The sequence below is a fragment of the Neovison vison genome, chromosome 7 (genome assembly GCF_020171115.1).
Source record: "Neovison vison isolate M4711 chromosome 7, ASM_NN_V1, whole genome shotgun sequence".
In the NCBI taxonomy this organism is placed as follows: domain Eukaryota; kingdom Metazoa; phylum Chordata; class Mammalia; order Carnivora; family Mustelidae; genus Neogale; species Neogale vison.
Genome location: NC_058097.1, coordinates 195034599 through 195051929, shown reverse-complemented (window position 1 = coordinate 195051929; position 17331 = coordinate 195034599). Strand labels below are relative to the sequence as shown.

Sequence of the window (17331 nt, the reverse complement as noted above, 5' to 3'; positions counted from 1 at the left end):
TTTAAGAATATTGTTTCAGGGGGTGCCTGGGTGACTCAGTGGGTTAAAGCCTCTGCCTTCGGCTCAGGTCATGATCCCAGGGTCCTGGGATCAAGCCCCGCATCGGGCTCTCTGCTCCGCGGGGAGCCTGCTTCCCTTCCTCTCTCTCTCTCTGCCTGCCTCTCTACCTACTTGTGATCTCTCTCTGTCAAATAAATAAATAATCTAAAAAAATAGATATTGTTTCAGGGCGCCTGGGTGGCTCAGTGGGTTAAGCCTCTGCCTTCAGCTCAGGTCACAATCTCAGGGTCCTGGGATGGAGCCCTGCATCGGGCTCTGCTTGGTGGGGAGCCTGCTTACCTCCTCTCTATCTGCCTCTCTGCCTACTTGTGCTCTCTCTCTCTGTGTCAAATAAATAAATAAATAAATAAATAAATAAATAAATAAAATCTTAAAAAAAAAAAAGAATATCGTTTCAGTGGAAAGGGTGGGTTAGTGGAGGCTGCAGTGGGAGGAGGACAGAGTGGAAGATGAGGTAGACCACCCTTGCTAATTTTGATGGTAGAGGCCCTGGGATAGCCCTGGGTATGTTAGGGTGGGAGAAAGCCTTTTGAGAGTTCTGGGGGAAGTGATGGATAACTTGGGCATGTTTGTGGACCAATAAGATAGGAGCGAGTATGGGAGGGCATAGAGAATGGGCATTAACGGCTATGGTGAGATCTCACAAAAGGAAGTGGAGGCAGGATCAACAGTATGTGAGTGGCGGGAACCACCTGAAAAGAGAGGAATGAAGCGTTAAGCTAGAAAGGCAGAAGGAGGACAGGATGGATTCAAGGTGTGGCCAAGGAGAAGCTAACATCAGAGGGCCCTCAGTAAAGGACGGGGAGATGTCATCCTCAGAGAACGTTGGTACCTGAGTGGGGCTCAGGAACGTCTGTGGAGTCAATGGATGCACACGAGCCCTGGGTTCCCTTGATGCTGCTAATCAGTAGCTGGGGCTTTAGGCAGATCACTTCACCTCTGCGAGTCTGTTTACTCCTGGAGAAAATTAGATGTTTCCAAAATAACACACATTTATACGGTGCTTAGTATTCTGAGTACTTTGCATCCATTAACTTAATTAATTCTCACAACAACCCTGTAATGAGAAAGCGACGAATGGAGAGGCTGACTGACTATGAGCGCTCCAGGCATTAGTGGGGAGCGCGGGGATTCGAACCCACGCGCCAGTGTCTTGTGCACCATGCACCCGAGTGATCTCTGAGTTCGTCAGAGGTGCTGACATATGCTGTGTCCATGAAATTAACTTTTTAGCCAGACTAGTAGCTTCTTGATTCTAACTTAATGAAGACCGCTAGGGTTGGCTCAGCACACAGAAGGCATGAAATGGTCGCGAGGTGGCAGCATTAACTCAAAGATGGATAGAGCGACACCGTTGGTCTGGGCTTGAACTAGCCCCCAACTCAGAATCGGCCCCTTTCTTGCCCTTCATTTTTCTGAAACTCTAGGGTATATCTACTTGGATGTGAAGTCACTATTTAGTCTTGTGAGGAAACCAACTGTTGAAGGAGCCAGAGAAGTCAAAGCTGAAGCATTCCCTGGAACTCAAGGGTCTTCCAGAGGGAAAACGAAGAAGGCACGTCCAGTGTTGTGAGAAGCTGATGAGACGCAGAGATCACGTATCTGAGGTAAGCGGCACATTCTAGGTCTCTCAATCACCGCTACCCAGGACTATTCCACTTCACCATGATAATAGTCTTCATTTTCAGCTATGTAATTTTTAAAAATATTAAACACTGATAAAAGAGAGTATTAAATTATTTTATAGAGCCAGGTGTTTTGGCTAGATTGTCCCAGTTGTTAGTTTTGGTCCTAGAGGTGAAGTTTTCTCTGTTTTCCTCCTCCCCACTTCTGTCTTCTCTTCCATTTCTTCTCCTTCCTTTTGTCTTCCTGTCCCTCCTCTTCCTCCTCCTCCTCTCCTCCTCCTCGCTCTCCCCTTCCTCCCCCTTCTTCCTTGTCCTCCTTTCCCTCCTTTCTCTCCATCCCCCTCTTCCCCATCTTTCCCTTCCTCCCCCTCCCTTTCTCCCTCTTCTCCCCACTGTTGGGCTCCATCTCCTCCTCCTTCTTGCTCTTCTTCTTTCTTCTTTTTCTTTTCCATCTCTCCCTCTTCCTCTCTCTATTTTCCCCTTGGTTGCTGCATTGATCAAATAATATAATAAGGAGGACATCTAGTCTTCAGAGTTGGATGTATGGGTCAGGAGATTAGAGACTACACAATTCTAAGAGTGGTGCAAAAACTCCTTGGTCTAATTTGACTTAACTTGCCACCTGTTTGGCCCTTTTCTTTCTTTCTTTCTTTTTTCTTTCTTTCTTTTTTCGTTTCTCTTTCTTTTTCTTTCTCTTTCTTTCTTTCTTTCTTCCTCTCATTTCTTTCTATTAATAAAAAATATTTTTTAATTGTTCTAGCAGGAAATTTTTCCATGAAAGTATTTTCATGGAAAAAAAAAAGTAAATAAGCTTTGCAGATGTAGCCAACTTTACTGGAATAGGCATTTGTGAGACGCTATGAGAAATAGGACCTTTTCCCAGATTCTGAGAACATCCCGGCTCTTCCATACTGACCCCCCACAGGAGCCATACAGCAGAGTGTAAAAGCACAGAGACTCTGAGTCCAACAGACTTCAGCATGTTCTCACTGGAACTGTAAGACCCTCCAGGTTTGTCTGATATATTCTGGTTCAAAAACCAGTCATTTCTCCAAGGGGTCCAGGTTCCTTCTCTTAGAAAACATGATTAGAAAACAAGACCTGGACACCAGGCAGAAGTTTTCATATCTGTAAAATTGGAAAGGAAATGCATTTCTTATAGACGTGTGTGAACTTTCAGTGAAAAACATACGTATGTAAAACGGCCTGAATCATAGGAAGCACCAATTATCTGAAAATCCAGGAGGTGCTGTAATAGAATCCTTCACTTCCTATAAACTGCATGTGAAAGCTCTTGAAAACCATATTGATTCGGGGGGAAAAAATTCCGAAAGAAAGCTTCTCGGAACTCAGTTCTTCAATCTGAGCTGAGTTTAGGTAAAGTCGGGGATTCTGATGTTTGCCATCTGTATTTGGCATTTAAAAAGTTCTCGCCATTTAGTCTTGGAGATGGAGCCAAATCCCAGTACCCACAAGAAATCTGCAGGCTGAAGTAGGGACAGTTGGACCTTCCAGCTCCTTTGAGGACATTTTTGGTGGAACTTGAGATCAATGATTTTCACCTGTGCTTGAAGAACTGGGGCTCCCCCTGGACCTGAAGCCTCTTCCATATTATGCCAATGTTTCATTCCCCCAGGAAAGTGGTGTTTTGATTGCTTTTGTGCAAGACACTAAGCCCCGGGTTGGGATTGAGACCTTGGGGAACACTCCTCCAGAGGATCCCGAATCTGCCTGGCTGCCAGCTCCTGCTTGGCCCCCGCCCCCTCCCAGTTTGGGATGACTCACTTGGGCTCTGAAAGAAACTAAAACCAGCCCAACTGCCTTTACACTTTTACCATGTAGCCTGAGGAAATCTTTTACTATTTGAAATCTGAGGTTCTTAGAGACGAAACAGCTTTGCTTTTCCATTTCAGATTCAAAAAGTCTGGTACTTGAAGGCAGTTAGTTCTGAAGTGAGATCTCATAATTCCCCAGGAACCAGGTATGTTTTCCCTGACCTTTTCTAAAGCAGCATTCTTTACACTGGGAGTGAAAATAATGGGTTTGTTTAGGAGAAAAGGGCTCAGAAGTAGGTATAAAAAAATGACTCAATTCTATTTTCTTATCCTCCTCTGCCACAGCTTATAAAAAATGGAGCCGAGTGAGCCTCCCATAGGTAATTTTGTCTCACCTTGTCTTAAACAGGAACTGACTTAGTCATTGTCAGATAGAATACGGATACCAATTGGTGTTAATAAAACCCAGAAGCCATGTTTGTATGACTGACCAACAGTTTAACAGAAAAAGAATTAATTGGTTTGTATTGAGGAACCACCACAAACCACATAGTGACTGGGTTTTTCCATATTTGATCTTACTGAATCCTTCATTGATAGAGGGAACATGACTTTCCTATGGTTGCCCAGATAGTAAACAATAAAACTATTATTCTTTTTAAAAAAAAATATTTATTTATTTGACAGAGAGGGAGATAGCGAGAGAGGAAATACAAGCAGGGAGAGTGGGAGAGGGATAAGCAGGCTTCCCGCTGAGCAGGAAGGGCGGAGCAGGGAGCCTGATGTGGTACTTGATCCCAGGACCCTGGGATCATGAACTTAGTGGAAGGCTAAGTGACCGAGCCACTCAGGTGCCCCTAAAACTATTATTCTAACTCAATTGTTGAGCTTCTAGTCCATTCATTCATTCAACAAATATATAAGAGTGTACCATGTGCCTGGTACCAGTCTAGACGGTGAATAATGATGTACAAAATGGTGACAGACCTTGTCTCTTTGTTCGTGAAATCCAGTCCAGTTCTTTTCCATTGAGAACCTTCTTTGGAACTTCCCAAATGGGATGTGATGATCAGGGGTAGGTCTTCAAACCCCTCTAGAAACAACTGTGATGAAACTTTTATTTCCAGATGCTCTATCTTGGTGATTTAAGCTTCTGAAATTCCTTAAGTCTTCATGTTTTTCAGTTTTCAACACATTTTCTTATTTCTTAAATAAAGTGGTCTATCCCATAGTATCTTCAAATATTTTAAAATGTCATTATTCTTTCAAGGCTCCTTCTGATATCTACCTTAGGCCTTTTCAGGACTTGAGAAAGAGAAATACAGTGGCAGGAACACCATGGGGTTGGGATTCTGGCCTTGAAACCCTGCAGAGATGGCATTGGGCAAAAGAAACCTTCAGATTTCTCTTTGCTGCTCTGGATCCAGACTCATTCATCAACAGTGACTGTGATGCATAATGGAAAGGGTTGTCCATCTAGAGAACATAGAAAATGCCTCGAATATTAATTGCTAACATAGGAAGTTGGCCATCCGGGACAGCTCAGTAAAGGGAGTGTGTGACAACTCTAGCTTAATTGAATATAATCGAGGGGTCAGTTCTACCCAAGGAAATTGATCAAGCAAACGTTTTGAGAAGGTGTTTTGGAATAGAATTCAGGATCCATGCTGTCAGCTGCCTTTCATTCTTGGACTTTTCCCAGGTTGTTTATCCTGTCTTGGGTTGGGGAGGAGGTCGGTTTATGAGATATGAGGGTGACGTTCTTGTTAGTCAAAGGATCCCAGTACTTAATAAGTGGTTGTCCCTTCCTGGTCTCCCCCCACCAAAGATCAGCAACATTTAGCTGGTGCTCCATACCTTGAACTAGCCACTTGATCTCCCCAAGTCTTAGTTTCTTAGTGTATATATTTATACATAGATACAGGCATTTGTGTGTGTGTGTGTGTGTGTGTGTGTGTGTACGTGCGCTGTAAAATGTATAGTATATGTGACTGATGGAATTGTGGTTAAATGTAGAGCTGATCAATAGAGTTTATGAATTCTAGAAGAGTGGTTCTCAAGTGAGGACATTATTGATCCTATCCCCCACCCCCAGGTAACATTCGAGACAGCTGGGAGTGTTTGGAGACATTGTTGGTTGTCACAACCAGTGGGTAGAGGTCAGAGATACTGCTCAACGTTCTACACTTCATAGGACAGTCCTCCTACCCCCCGGCAACCTCCTCCGACCAGCAACTAAAGAACTGTTCAGTCCATAAGGTCAATAGTGCCCAGGTTGAGAAATCCTGCTCTGGGGCACTGCATAAATACTGCAATTAAGTAATTATGTGATCAAGGGGACATCACATACCTCAGTTTTTAATACATAAGATCAAGAAATCGCCTATCATAGATGACAGGATACTGTAACTACAAAATTACATGGAACAAGCACATGCCAAAAGTCAAGAGGAAAAAAAAATCAAAGAGCTGGATCAATGTAATGGAAAGAGCACCAGTTTGGAAAGTTAGCTGGTACATTATAGGATGGGAATCTATCAATAAGCAAAAGAGGCTGAAAAAGATACAATTATAGGATTTATCCTGAGGAAGAACAAAGGAAGGAGGAGTCCTGTGCAGGGGTATTCAATGGAACTGTGTTTGTAAAGGGGAAACACTGGAAAGTGAGGAGTGGAAGAGGGATGCTGGTTTGTGTCTAGTAGGGTTTCACTGGCTGGCTGAGCCCGTTCTTGTGACAGCAGCACAGCACTGGTGCATGAAACCCTTGCCCAGCAGGGCAGGCTTGGCGGTCTCCTTGTTTGATGCTGTAAGAAAGGATCCTCGTGGTGAGCATAGGATATTGTACAGAATTGTTGAATTACTATGGTGTATACCTGAAACTGGTGTATTAACTATACCTCCCCCCATCAATCTGATGACCGCAGCTGCTTTCCAAGTAAGCCAAGGTCAAGCACAGTTGAGACATTTCCCCCTTCTCATCCCTGTTTCTCCCTTCTTCTCTTTCCTCCGCATGTTCTCTGTCTCCCTTGTCTGAGTCCTTCCTCTGCTCTACTTCCAGGGACCGGAAAAGGGCATAATGGCCTCAGGCTGAGGGAAAATAAAAAACAGCGAGAGAGACAGTGCATTCGAACATGGACACAAGCCCTTCTCCAGGTCTGCGGGCTCCATTTGCACTGTCGTTTCTGAATATTTCTCATACCACAAGCCTAAGCTAATATTTTGGCAGGAAACATGGGTCCAGATAGACGAGAGAACAATAAGCAATTTGTTGTGGAGTTAGGTAGCATGAACAATGTTGAAATACTTTGCTGTTGATGTTCTGTCCCATTCATCAAGTATTTATCTATGTGTGCCAAGGGGCCACAGTAAACTGGGTGGGCCAGAGCCCGTGAAGACAAAGGTCCCGAGAGGCTTTGAGCAAGTCATGGAACTGGGTTGTTGCCCAGCTAATTGTGTGATAAGCAAACCAGACTCTCGAGCTTTGAGAGAGCAGGAAGAGAGGACTCAATAGTAGCCAGCGTCAGTCACAAAGATTTCTTTTTTTGTATTTATCTAAATTCAATTTAGTTAACCTATAGTGTACTATTAGTTTCAGGAGTAGAATCTAGTGATTCATCACGTACATACAACATGCAGTGCTCATTGCAAGTCCCCTCCTTAGTGCCACCACCCAATTTAGCCCATCCCCCACCTGCGTCCCCTCCAGCAACCCTCATTTTGTGCCTGGAGACAAGAGTCTCTAATGGTTTGCCTCCCTCTCTGTTTTTATCTTATTTTATTTTTCCTTCTCTTCCCCTATGTTCATCTGTTTTGTTTCTTAAATTCCCCATGAGTGAAATCACATGGCATTTGTCTTTCTCTAACTTATTTTGCTTAGCATAACACCCTCTAGTTTCATCCATGTCATTGCATAGGGCAAGATCTCATTCTTTTTGACAGCTGAGTAATATTCCATTGCATATATAGACCACATCGTCTTTATCCATATTTCTGTCCATGGACATCTGGGCTCTTTCCATAGTTTGGCTACTACGGACATTGCTGCTATAAGCTTTGGGGTGTGTGTGCCCCTTAAAATCACTATTTTTATATCTTTTGAATAAACACCTAGTAGTACAATTGCTGAGTCATAGTGTAGTTCTATTTTTAACTTTCTGAGGAACCTCCCTACTGTTTTCCAGAGTGCCTGCACCAGCTTGCATTTCCACCAATACTGTAAGAGGGCTCCCCTTTTTCTGTATCCTCACTAACATCTGTTGTTTCCTGAGTTAATAATAAAAATTTGTGATTTCTGACAGCAGGTGAGGACATCCATTATCTCCACATAAATATGTAAATATCAATTGAATTGCTTTTGAAGAATAAAATCAGAAAGACATTAAAGGTTGTTATTAACACCTCTGGACTTAACATCAGGCAGACCAAGATTTTCATTCCACTTCCAATACTTATTAGTTATGTGAATTTGGACAATAATTACTACTATTACTGTAATAGCTCTCCAGTCCCATCTAAAAGCTACTAGATATTAAGAGCAGACAGTAGCCAGAAAAGGAAGAGCAAGCATAAAATATACTGCCAACTGGAAATAATCTAAGAGAGAAAAATGCTCTATCTTGGAGCACTGTTTATAAAGGTGAAAAACCAGAATTGAGGGAGAAGGGTGTTATCATTATGCAGTTTCTCCTTGTGTAAAGTGAGAAAAATTATAGGATCAAACCTGAAGAATTAAATGAGTTCACTGTGAGTAAAGCCTGGCATAGAGTGAGCCAGTGTTGTGATTTCTGTGATTAGTACCATTTAGTTATACGTGCATGGAAAATGTTAGGAAATCTCCTTGGAGGCGATATTCTTGGGAGTGGAATAAGAAGATGAGAAATGAGGGGTTTATATTTTTTACTTCTTACTATTCTCTTTTTGATTTTTTTAAAAAAGATTTTTATTTGTTTATTTTAGAGAGACAGAGGTGTGTGAGGTGGGGTAGGAGCAAAGGGAGAGGGGAAGGGGGGGGCAGACTCCTCTCTGAGTGGGAAGCCTTGAAGATGCAGGGCTTGGCTCAATCCCAGGACACTGAGATCTTGACCTGAGCCAAAACCAAGAATAGATGCTTAACTGACTGAGCCAACCAGGTGCTCCCCTCTTTTTGATTTTTAAAAATGGAATAAATAAAATCTTAAAAACTATGCTACTGGACTTCTCATAATTTGTTTCATCTGATGTAAGCAGTCAGGATAATTCAAGCTCTGAATGTATGGGACTTTGGATTCAGGACCTTTGATTTTGACCCCTGCTGGTTAGGTTATTTTGGTCAATATTAAGCTTCTCGAGCCTTAACTGTCTCATCTGTAAAATGGGTATAGCGGCACCTATCTCATAGGGTTCAAAGCTATAATATAATGGAAGGGTTTTGCATGTGCCTTTTACATCGTCAACACATACTGGTTTACTATTTTCATACCATCCCATTATCTAGCCTATACTTTCTTGTCATTTTCATTGACTCTTCTTTAATCACCAGATGAAATTCAAGTTGACCTCAATGGAAAATAGCACAGAAGCTACAGAGTTCATCCTCTTGGGGTTAACAGAAGACCCTAATCTGCAGGTCCCCCTCCTCCTGGTATTTTTGTTCATCTACCTCATCACTCTGGTTGGGAATGGGGGGATGATGGTGATCATCCACTCTGACCCCCACCTCCACACCCCGATGTATTTCTTCCTCGGTAACCTTTCCTTCGTAGACTTGGGTTACTCATCAGCTGTAGCCCCTAAAACAGTGACTGCCCTACAATCAGGGAACAAAGTCATCTCCTACAATGGCTGTGCTGCCCAGTTCTTCTTCTTTGTGGGTTTTGCCACTGTCGAGTGCTACCTCCTGGCCTGCATGGCCTATGACCGCCATGCAGCCGTATGCCGGCCTCTTCATTACGCCACCACCATGACAGCAGGTGTGTGTGCCCTCCTGACTGCGGGGTCCTACGTCTGTGGCTTCCTCAATGCTTCCATTCACACAGCAAATACCTTTAGACTCTCGTTCTGTGCTTCTCACGAGATTAATCATTTTTTCTGCGACATTCCTCCACTCTTGGCTCTCTCGTGTTCCAACACACACATCAGCAACTTGGCTGTCTTCTGTGTGGTGGGCTTCAATGTCTTTTTCACCCTCCTGGTCATCCTCATCTCTTATCTCTTCATCTACATCGCCATTCAAAGGATGCGTTCTGCTGAAGGACGGAAGAAAGCCTTCTCTACCTGTGCCTCCCACCTCACTGCCGTAACCATCTTCTATGGAACTATCATCTTCATGTACCTACAGCCCAGCTCCAGCCAGTCCATGGACACTGACAAAATTGCTTCTGTGTTTTACTCGGTGGTGATCCCCATGCTGAACCCCTTGATCTACAGCCTTAGGAACAAAGAAGTAAAAAATGCTCTCTGGAAAGTACTCAACAAACTTAATCCCCAGTCGGTGAGTATGAGTAGGAAGTAGGCAGGTGATGGAGGAATAAACCTTCCCCCAGACCTCAATGCCATCACGATTCTGAGGTGTGGTTATGTCTGCTACTTGGAGAAATCATGAAAGCAGCACTTGGAAATGTCTCACTCAGGAAGATAATCTTATGTTTAGTGAATAATGACATTGGATATTTAAAAACTTTCTTGCGGTAGTTTCTTGATATGACTTGAAGCAAAAAAATCAAAGCATAAACTGAATCCACTGAATTTCCCCTCCTATTTTTAATTGGAAGAAATTTCCACTCACTATTAAAATTTGTGTTCAGGATCACATCTTCATCATATAACACTTAGTTGAAATGCACAGTATTATGCTTTCCATCTTTGGTCCATGTGTTTGAAAGTTAAAGTTTCTAATGCAGATAAAAGATGTTTTAATATTTTCAATAATGACTCTAGAAGGTTTTTAACTTTGTCCTTTAACGAAGGACAGGGCACTGCTCCCAGAGTCCGATGCCTCTTCAATCCTTCAAACCCCCAGCCCACATTCCTGCTCACCTGTTGGTTGAGCACCTTTGTATATTTCAGCTCTTTCTATTAATGTTTTGGGACAACTTTGGTAGAAAACAATAAGCCACCTTTGTATGCAACAGTTTCAGTAGATAAATTGTTTAAACTTTAACCCAAATCAACAACATATCTTTCTTTAGAGAGCTTGCATTCTGTTCCATGCTTTTGGCCTTTGTCTAACATAATTACCAAAGCTTGTGGAAGGTTTGGAGGAAAAAGCATTTTTTTTTCCATGGGCTATGAAAGAGGAGATTTGCCTTCTGAATTAAATGCTTGCATTTCTCAGCACCCTTAAGTTTGGTGAATCTATTATGAGTACACATAATAGCTTTCTGTGCCCTCTTGGCTTCTGTTTTTTCAATAATTCAGTTCACCTCTGGATCCCTGTTGCATTGCAATGTTCTGTAATTAGATGCTTTAAGAATAAAAAAGACTGTAGAAATTTACTTCCTGAATAGGAACAGCACAATGATGGACACCCAAGTTCACCTTTGGATCTGGTTTTGTGTACTGGATGGTATCTGTGAATGTGTGTGTGTGTGGGGGGAGGGACAAGGGGTTGGGGGGTGGAGTGGTGGGGATTAATTTTACTCCCCACATATCAATGGCTTGATGGTATTTGTAGCCACAGTTATTCTAAGTCACTACATATTTCATGACATCAAGCTCAAAGTCAACAAAACAAGAATTTATATTTTAAGTGCAAAAACCTCCTCGGTGGCCTGGATCAGGGAGTTCAGAAATCAAATTTGTTTTGAGATTATCAGGCTCATTAGGCACAGGGAAGCCTTTGTCTGAGGACAGTGGATCATGGAGCTTATGGAGAGAAGAGCGAAGAGGGAGTTTTTGGAACAGAAGCTGACCTATAGGAGAAGTTTCCTCTGACACATGGACACTGCCACCCAGTGAGACCAGGAACTTCTCCTGGATCCAAGGCTTTGACAGCCTAGACCTCTTGCTACCCCCCTTTAGCAGGGTGGCCTCCTGAGCAACACACAGAAGAACTATCACTAAAAGTTAGCATCTGCTTCACATGGGAGCCTTCTCAGTGACTTACAGAAGTTATAGAGCTCATGGGTGTCCAGACTTGGAAGCGAGTCTGGGAGCAGCTATCCCAGCAGGGAGGACATTTTGGTCTGAGCTCAGCTTCTTTTCCTACTGGAGCCATATAACTGACTTCTTTCTTTTCATCTTCTTTCTGTTCCTCCTTTTCTACTTCCCCTTTCCCAGTCTCCTCTCCTTCCCCTTTCTTTTCTTCTCACCCTTTTCTCTCCTCAACCCAAGCAAAACCTTTCCTCACCACGAAACCATTCAGTCCCTATGAAAAATCAGATTGTACAGCTTGTGTATCATAGTTGTTATGGTACCTAGTAGGACATATTTCTGGGTGTGTTTCTTCGTGCTTCCACACCCCATTGTGGCAGAAACGTGTGTGGTTCTTCTGAGAGCTAAAGGCCTGATGCCTATATATTTCCCTTTCTTGTTGAAGCCTCCCACCCCATCACTCCCCAAACCAGTGTGACAGTTGACTGCCAATGGGTATAAGAGAGTACTAGTTCTGTCAAGAGCTGGATGAAAATCCGTACCCGTCTTATCAAGTGGACCTCAAGAAAGCCACTTAATCTATTTGACCTCAACATCGAGGTTGAACTGTGAAGATGACAAAATCAAGTATCCGAATGTGCCAGCATAACGAATGCATATTCCATACAGCAGAGACGCCTGTGCTGGTTCTCACTTGGCTTGTCCTTGTGCTCTCCACTTTTGGCTTCTGAGCTCCCTCCTTCTCTCCACCCCATCCAAGTCCAAGTTTTTATTTCGAGCCATTGCTTAACTTCCTTTCTTCCAAGCTCCCAGTTCTACATCAGACACATTTCAAGCTGATATTACATGAGTATTCATTTACAGAAACTACTCAGAAGGAGACGGCTTGTCGCCAGCAAGACATTAATTTTCAGAATCTACATTCCTGTGGGGAGCTTTTCACTTCCACATGGGAAATCTGTCAGAGGGAGACTAAATGCCCATTTCGTTATTAACAACACCCACCCTCTCCCTGAGGGGATGGTCTGAGGAATGGGAGGTAGCGAATGAGGCTCATGGCTCAGGAGAGTAAAGGCACAGGAAGACTTCCTTCCTGAAATGGCCAAAAGAGAGTGAAAACACATCAATCAGGACAATTATTTATATCAGGATGGATTACCTCTTTGAAAAAAAGGATTCATGATTGAATTATTCTAAATACGAGGTTCCCTTTGTGCATTAGATGATTTGTAGATGATTTGTTTAGCTTTATGTATGGAGAAAGGAAAACGAAAATATTAGGAGTCTTTGACAATTGAAGCTAACATTACAGAGTCATAACTCTAGCCCTCAAAGAGCCTTTAAAAATAATCTCGACCAACACTCTCATTTTATAGTTGACAGTCCTGATTCCCACAGTATAACTTGTTTCAACTCACAGAGAACCAAGTCTTATTAGACTCTTATTCATCCTTTACATTGTCTAAAGTTCTCGATGGGTCAGAAGACATTTTTGTATTTTTACTTTCATTGTTCACCAGAAAGAAGGTTTTTGTGCTTCAGTTTTGCAGTCGAGGAAACCAGAGTTTTGAGAAGTCAGCGTACCTGCCTACTATTAAGAAGAGGATCCAAGATTTGAACGGTAGTCTTGCCTTCCCTGCCCAATTCTCTGAGAAAGAGCAAGTACCATAATATTTTAGTAAGTTTCAACAGAGGACTTATTTCATGTATAAATCATTTATAGACAGTCTTTCCTGATAAGTCCTTGCAGCGGCAAGGCATTGTGCAGAATACAAACAAATGTAAGACTTTAAGATATGATTCCTACTCCAACAAAGCAAATGCTCCTGCATATATGGTGACTGCTGCAGGGCAACTTTGAGATTAATGACTCAGTATTCAATAACTTTGTCAGCAGGAATTGTTCCTGGACACTACAGAACATGAATGGATCAGAGCACATTTGTTTTCAGCCTTGAGAGTGGGAGTTGGGTCTGCAGCCCACAGAGAGAGCAAGCCGCAGCCAGTGTTTACTAGGCACTGAGCACAAGCTGCAAGAAAGGCATGCTGTGAGGTCTGTGAAGGAACAAGGCCATAGTCAATGCCATTCTTGCTTTGAAAGCAGCTTACAAACAATGCAACAAAACAAGGCACATGCTTCCAGATAGATGGCAATTTGAGGCATTTGTGGTCATGGTCAAGTGAGCAGTATGGAAAATAATAATTAGAACTCTTCAAAGATGAAACAGAATCCTATGGGCAGGGAAAGCTCCTTGGAGGAAGTGGAACCTGAGCTAAGCTCTGAAAGGATAATGTAGAAAGAGCTCAGACTTCCAAAAGAGGACACTTAGCTTCTAGTCAAAACCCTTCCATCTACTAACTGTGAGACCAGCCAAAGGCACTTATCTTGGAGTCAATTTCTTCCTCATCAAAATGGAGATAGTAGTAGGCCACACTTTCCTGAAGGATGTTGTAGGGTTAAAGGAGATAATGGAAAGGAAAGCATTTTTAAAGATGCTACCCTCTTGCTAATGATAGTACTGCTACTGACATTGAAATTATTACCAGAGCTGAATGGGGAGTTTTTGACCAACAGGGACCCACTTAAACCAGGAATGAAGATGGGATTGCACATGGCAGGACCCTCTGTTAGCATAGGCTTGTAGGAAAAGCAAACCACTCAGCTATCAAGTCAATGGACCACCAGCTCCTCAGTCCATTACTTCTGCGGGCAGTTAGGACTTGTTCCCATCCAGCTGGATGAAGGACCTGGGCTTCTGAGAGCAACTGTGCCTCTATAGACAAATTGCTTTTACTGCAAAACTTCTGTAGGATCCCACCACTCAGCTACTCAGATCCAAGTCCAAGAACCTCACCTCTTATTCATGACCTGAGATTTTTCTGTTGTTGGCGTGTGGTTATTTCATAAGGGGTGTGTGTATGTATGTGTGTGTGTGTGTATAAACTTCTTACAAATCAGTGGGAAAAAGATAGACAGCCCAATTAAAAAAACACAAAATGGAATCTCTCAGTCAATTGTTCATGTTGATTTTACTTATCTCCAATTTAGGGTAATGATGAACAATGTTGATGTGAACTTTTTGTCCTGTGTCCTGGCACACATATGCATTCAGCCACTTTTTTGTTGCTAGGTAAAAATAAAGCAAATCACAAACAAACAGAAACAGAATTATGGAATGAATACTTCTGCTTTATTCCTGACTTGGATGGTGTCTATATTGATATTTGCTTCATAACTATTATTAAACACAATCCCAAGATCTATAAAGAACTCCTCAAACTCAACACACACAGAACAGATAATAATGTCAAAAAATGGGCAGAAGACATGACCAGACACTTTTCCAAAGAAGACATACAAATGGATATCAGACACATGAAAAAATGTTCATCATTAGCCATCAGGGAAATTCAAATCAAAACCACATTGAGATACCACCTTACACCAAACCTAACAAGACAGTAAACAACGTGTGTTGGAGAGGATATGGAGAAAGGGGAACCCTCTTACACTGTTGGTGGGAATGCAATTTGGTCCAGCTACTTTGGAAAACAGTGTGGAGATGCCTTAAGAAATTAAAAATAGAGCTTCCCTATGACCGTGCAATTGCACTCCTGGGTATTTACCCCAAAGATACAGATGTAGTAAAAAGAAGGGTCCTCTGTACCCCAATGGTCATAGCAGCAATGGCCACAGTCACCAAACTGTGGAAAGAGCCAAGATGCCCTTCAACAGACAAATGAAGACAATGGAGTATTACACCTCTATCAGAAAGGATGAATATCCAACTTTTGAATCAATATGGATGGGACTGGAGGAGATTATGCTGAGTGAAATGAGTCAAGCAGAGAGAGTCAATTATCATATGGTTTTACTTACTTATGGAGCATAAGTAAGTGAATATTCTTAATAATATATTAATATTATATCTTAATAATATATTCTTAATAACACAGAGGACATTGGGAGTTGGAGAGGAGAAGTGAGTTGGGGGAAATTGGAGGGGGAGACAAACCATGAGAGACTGTGGACTCTGAGAAACAAACTGAGGGTTTTGGAGGGAGGGAGGGTTGGGGATTGGGTGAGCCTGGTGGTGGGTGTGGTGCATAAACAATGAATCTTGGAACACTGAAAAAAAAAAACAAAATAAAATTTAAAAAAGTACAACCTAGATGTTTTATGCACTTTTTTGAATATATATGTGTGTAAGACAAACATATATGTATGTAATCACAATAAAAATGTTAAAAAAAGAAAATGAAAAAAAGTTCCTATATTCATCCCTACATTTCATCACAGAACTTTATGTACTTTTCCATTATGTGTCCTGTTATGTACTATTCTGTATAAGATGTATTTCGTAACATGAATGTTAAAAAAGTTCCTATATTTAAGAACTTTATAGCATAAACTGAAGTGGAGACAGCACCTACATATGAATAACTTTAATTCTATGTAGCAAATTATAAAGACCAATAAGAGATGCAGATAAACTGTTATGGTAGATTGCAAAAAGAATAGATTCCTGGTGGGGGGTATTGCCAGTGGGCACTAAGGACGAAAACACTTGTTCTGGGCAAGATACATGCAGTGAAATGAGAATGAAGCTATGCAGATGTATTCACCAAAGTGTTCTGTTTGTCTGGAATGTAATATTCATGAAGTAAGGGAAAGTAAGTTTGGAATGCTGTAGGCTGGTGCCCAACTGTGGAGAACATTCTCTTTCAAGTTAAGATTTTCCAATTTAAACTAGATTCAAACTCAACTGAAAGTGGAAGGTCTAGATATCATGCAAATATCAGAAGTAGAGGTGGAATCCCAACTAGTGTAGGCCATTTAGAATAGTCTTGCTTATGCACCTATGTTAAGGCAAAGCATTTGTTTACTTTAGGCAAATTCAGACTTTCCCTTTGGAGAGTGATGTCATAATTGCTGGGTTGATGGGAGAATTCCCTGTGTTCACCCAAGCCTACGGGAGGCAACGTAAGGGGAATCTTTCCTTCTCTGTCACTATAGAGAGATTTCCTGCAAAGAAATGCATAGAGGTGCACAGAGGGCAGGTGTGAGTCCTAAACTCAGCCAATTAAAAGTTCTCACTCTCCCAATTTTGAATCTGAAGCAAGTGATACAACCACCACCTGAAGGCTTGGGGCTCATTTGCTCCCCTGATGGGATTCCGGTTGGGCTATTTCAGACAGAATATAGTTTCTTTACCACTGACTTCTGTTCCTTAGTCCTCCAATGCTCCCGGTTCCTGCCTTTTGCCCCTTTGTCCATTGATTCTGTGAACCTCATATTCTTTTAATTAACTCCCTTTCCCCCTTTATGTAAGCCAGAATTTGTCTGTACTGAAACACAACTGATATGTCTAGCAAGTGAGGAACACTCCACTGGGGGCTGTAGAGTGGACAAGAGACAAGATGCCAGCCTCAAGAAATTGAGAAATAGGGGCGCCTGGGTGGCTCAGTGGGTTAAGCCGCTGCCTTTGGCTCAGGTCATGATCTCAGGGTCCTGGGATCGAGTCCCGCATCGGGCTCTCTGCTCAGCAGGGAGCCTGCTTCCTACTCTCTCTCTCTCTCTGCCTGCCTCTCTGCCTACTTGTGATTTCTCTCTGTCAAATAAATAAAAAAAAAAGAAATTGAAAAATAGAGTAGAAATGTAAAATGTTAAAAGAACAAGAAATAAAACCCTCAATAATTCAAGGGAAATCTTAAGCATTTTAACTAGGACATTAGTAGGAAAATGAACACTGCTGAGAAAGCATGGCCGTAAGATTTATCTTACCAGCAGAAAGCAAGGT

General features: G+C 42.1%; 1 protein-coding gene across 1 annotated transcript; it reads left to right on the top strand.

Annotated features, from left to right (window-relative positions):
* The first annotated feature begins 8979 nt into the window (after positions 1 to 8979).
* On the top strand, positions 8980 to 9950 carry LOC122914503 (olfactory receptor 1444). The gene has a single exon (XM_044261117.1). The coding sequence runs from the start codon at positions 9000 to 9002 to the stop codon at positions 9948 to 9950; it is 951 nt and encodes a 316-aa protein (XP_044117052.1). The 5' UTR covers positions 8980 to 8999.
* The last annotated feature ends 7381 nt before the right edge of the window (positions 9951 to 17331 follow it).

Excerpts from the sequence above, each read along its gene's own strand:
- LOC122914503 (XM_044261117.1), top strand. The coding sequence starts at position 9,000 with ATGGAAAATAGCACAGAAGCTACAGAGTTCATCCTCTTGGGGTTAACA.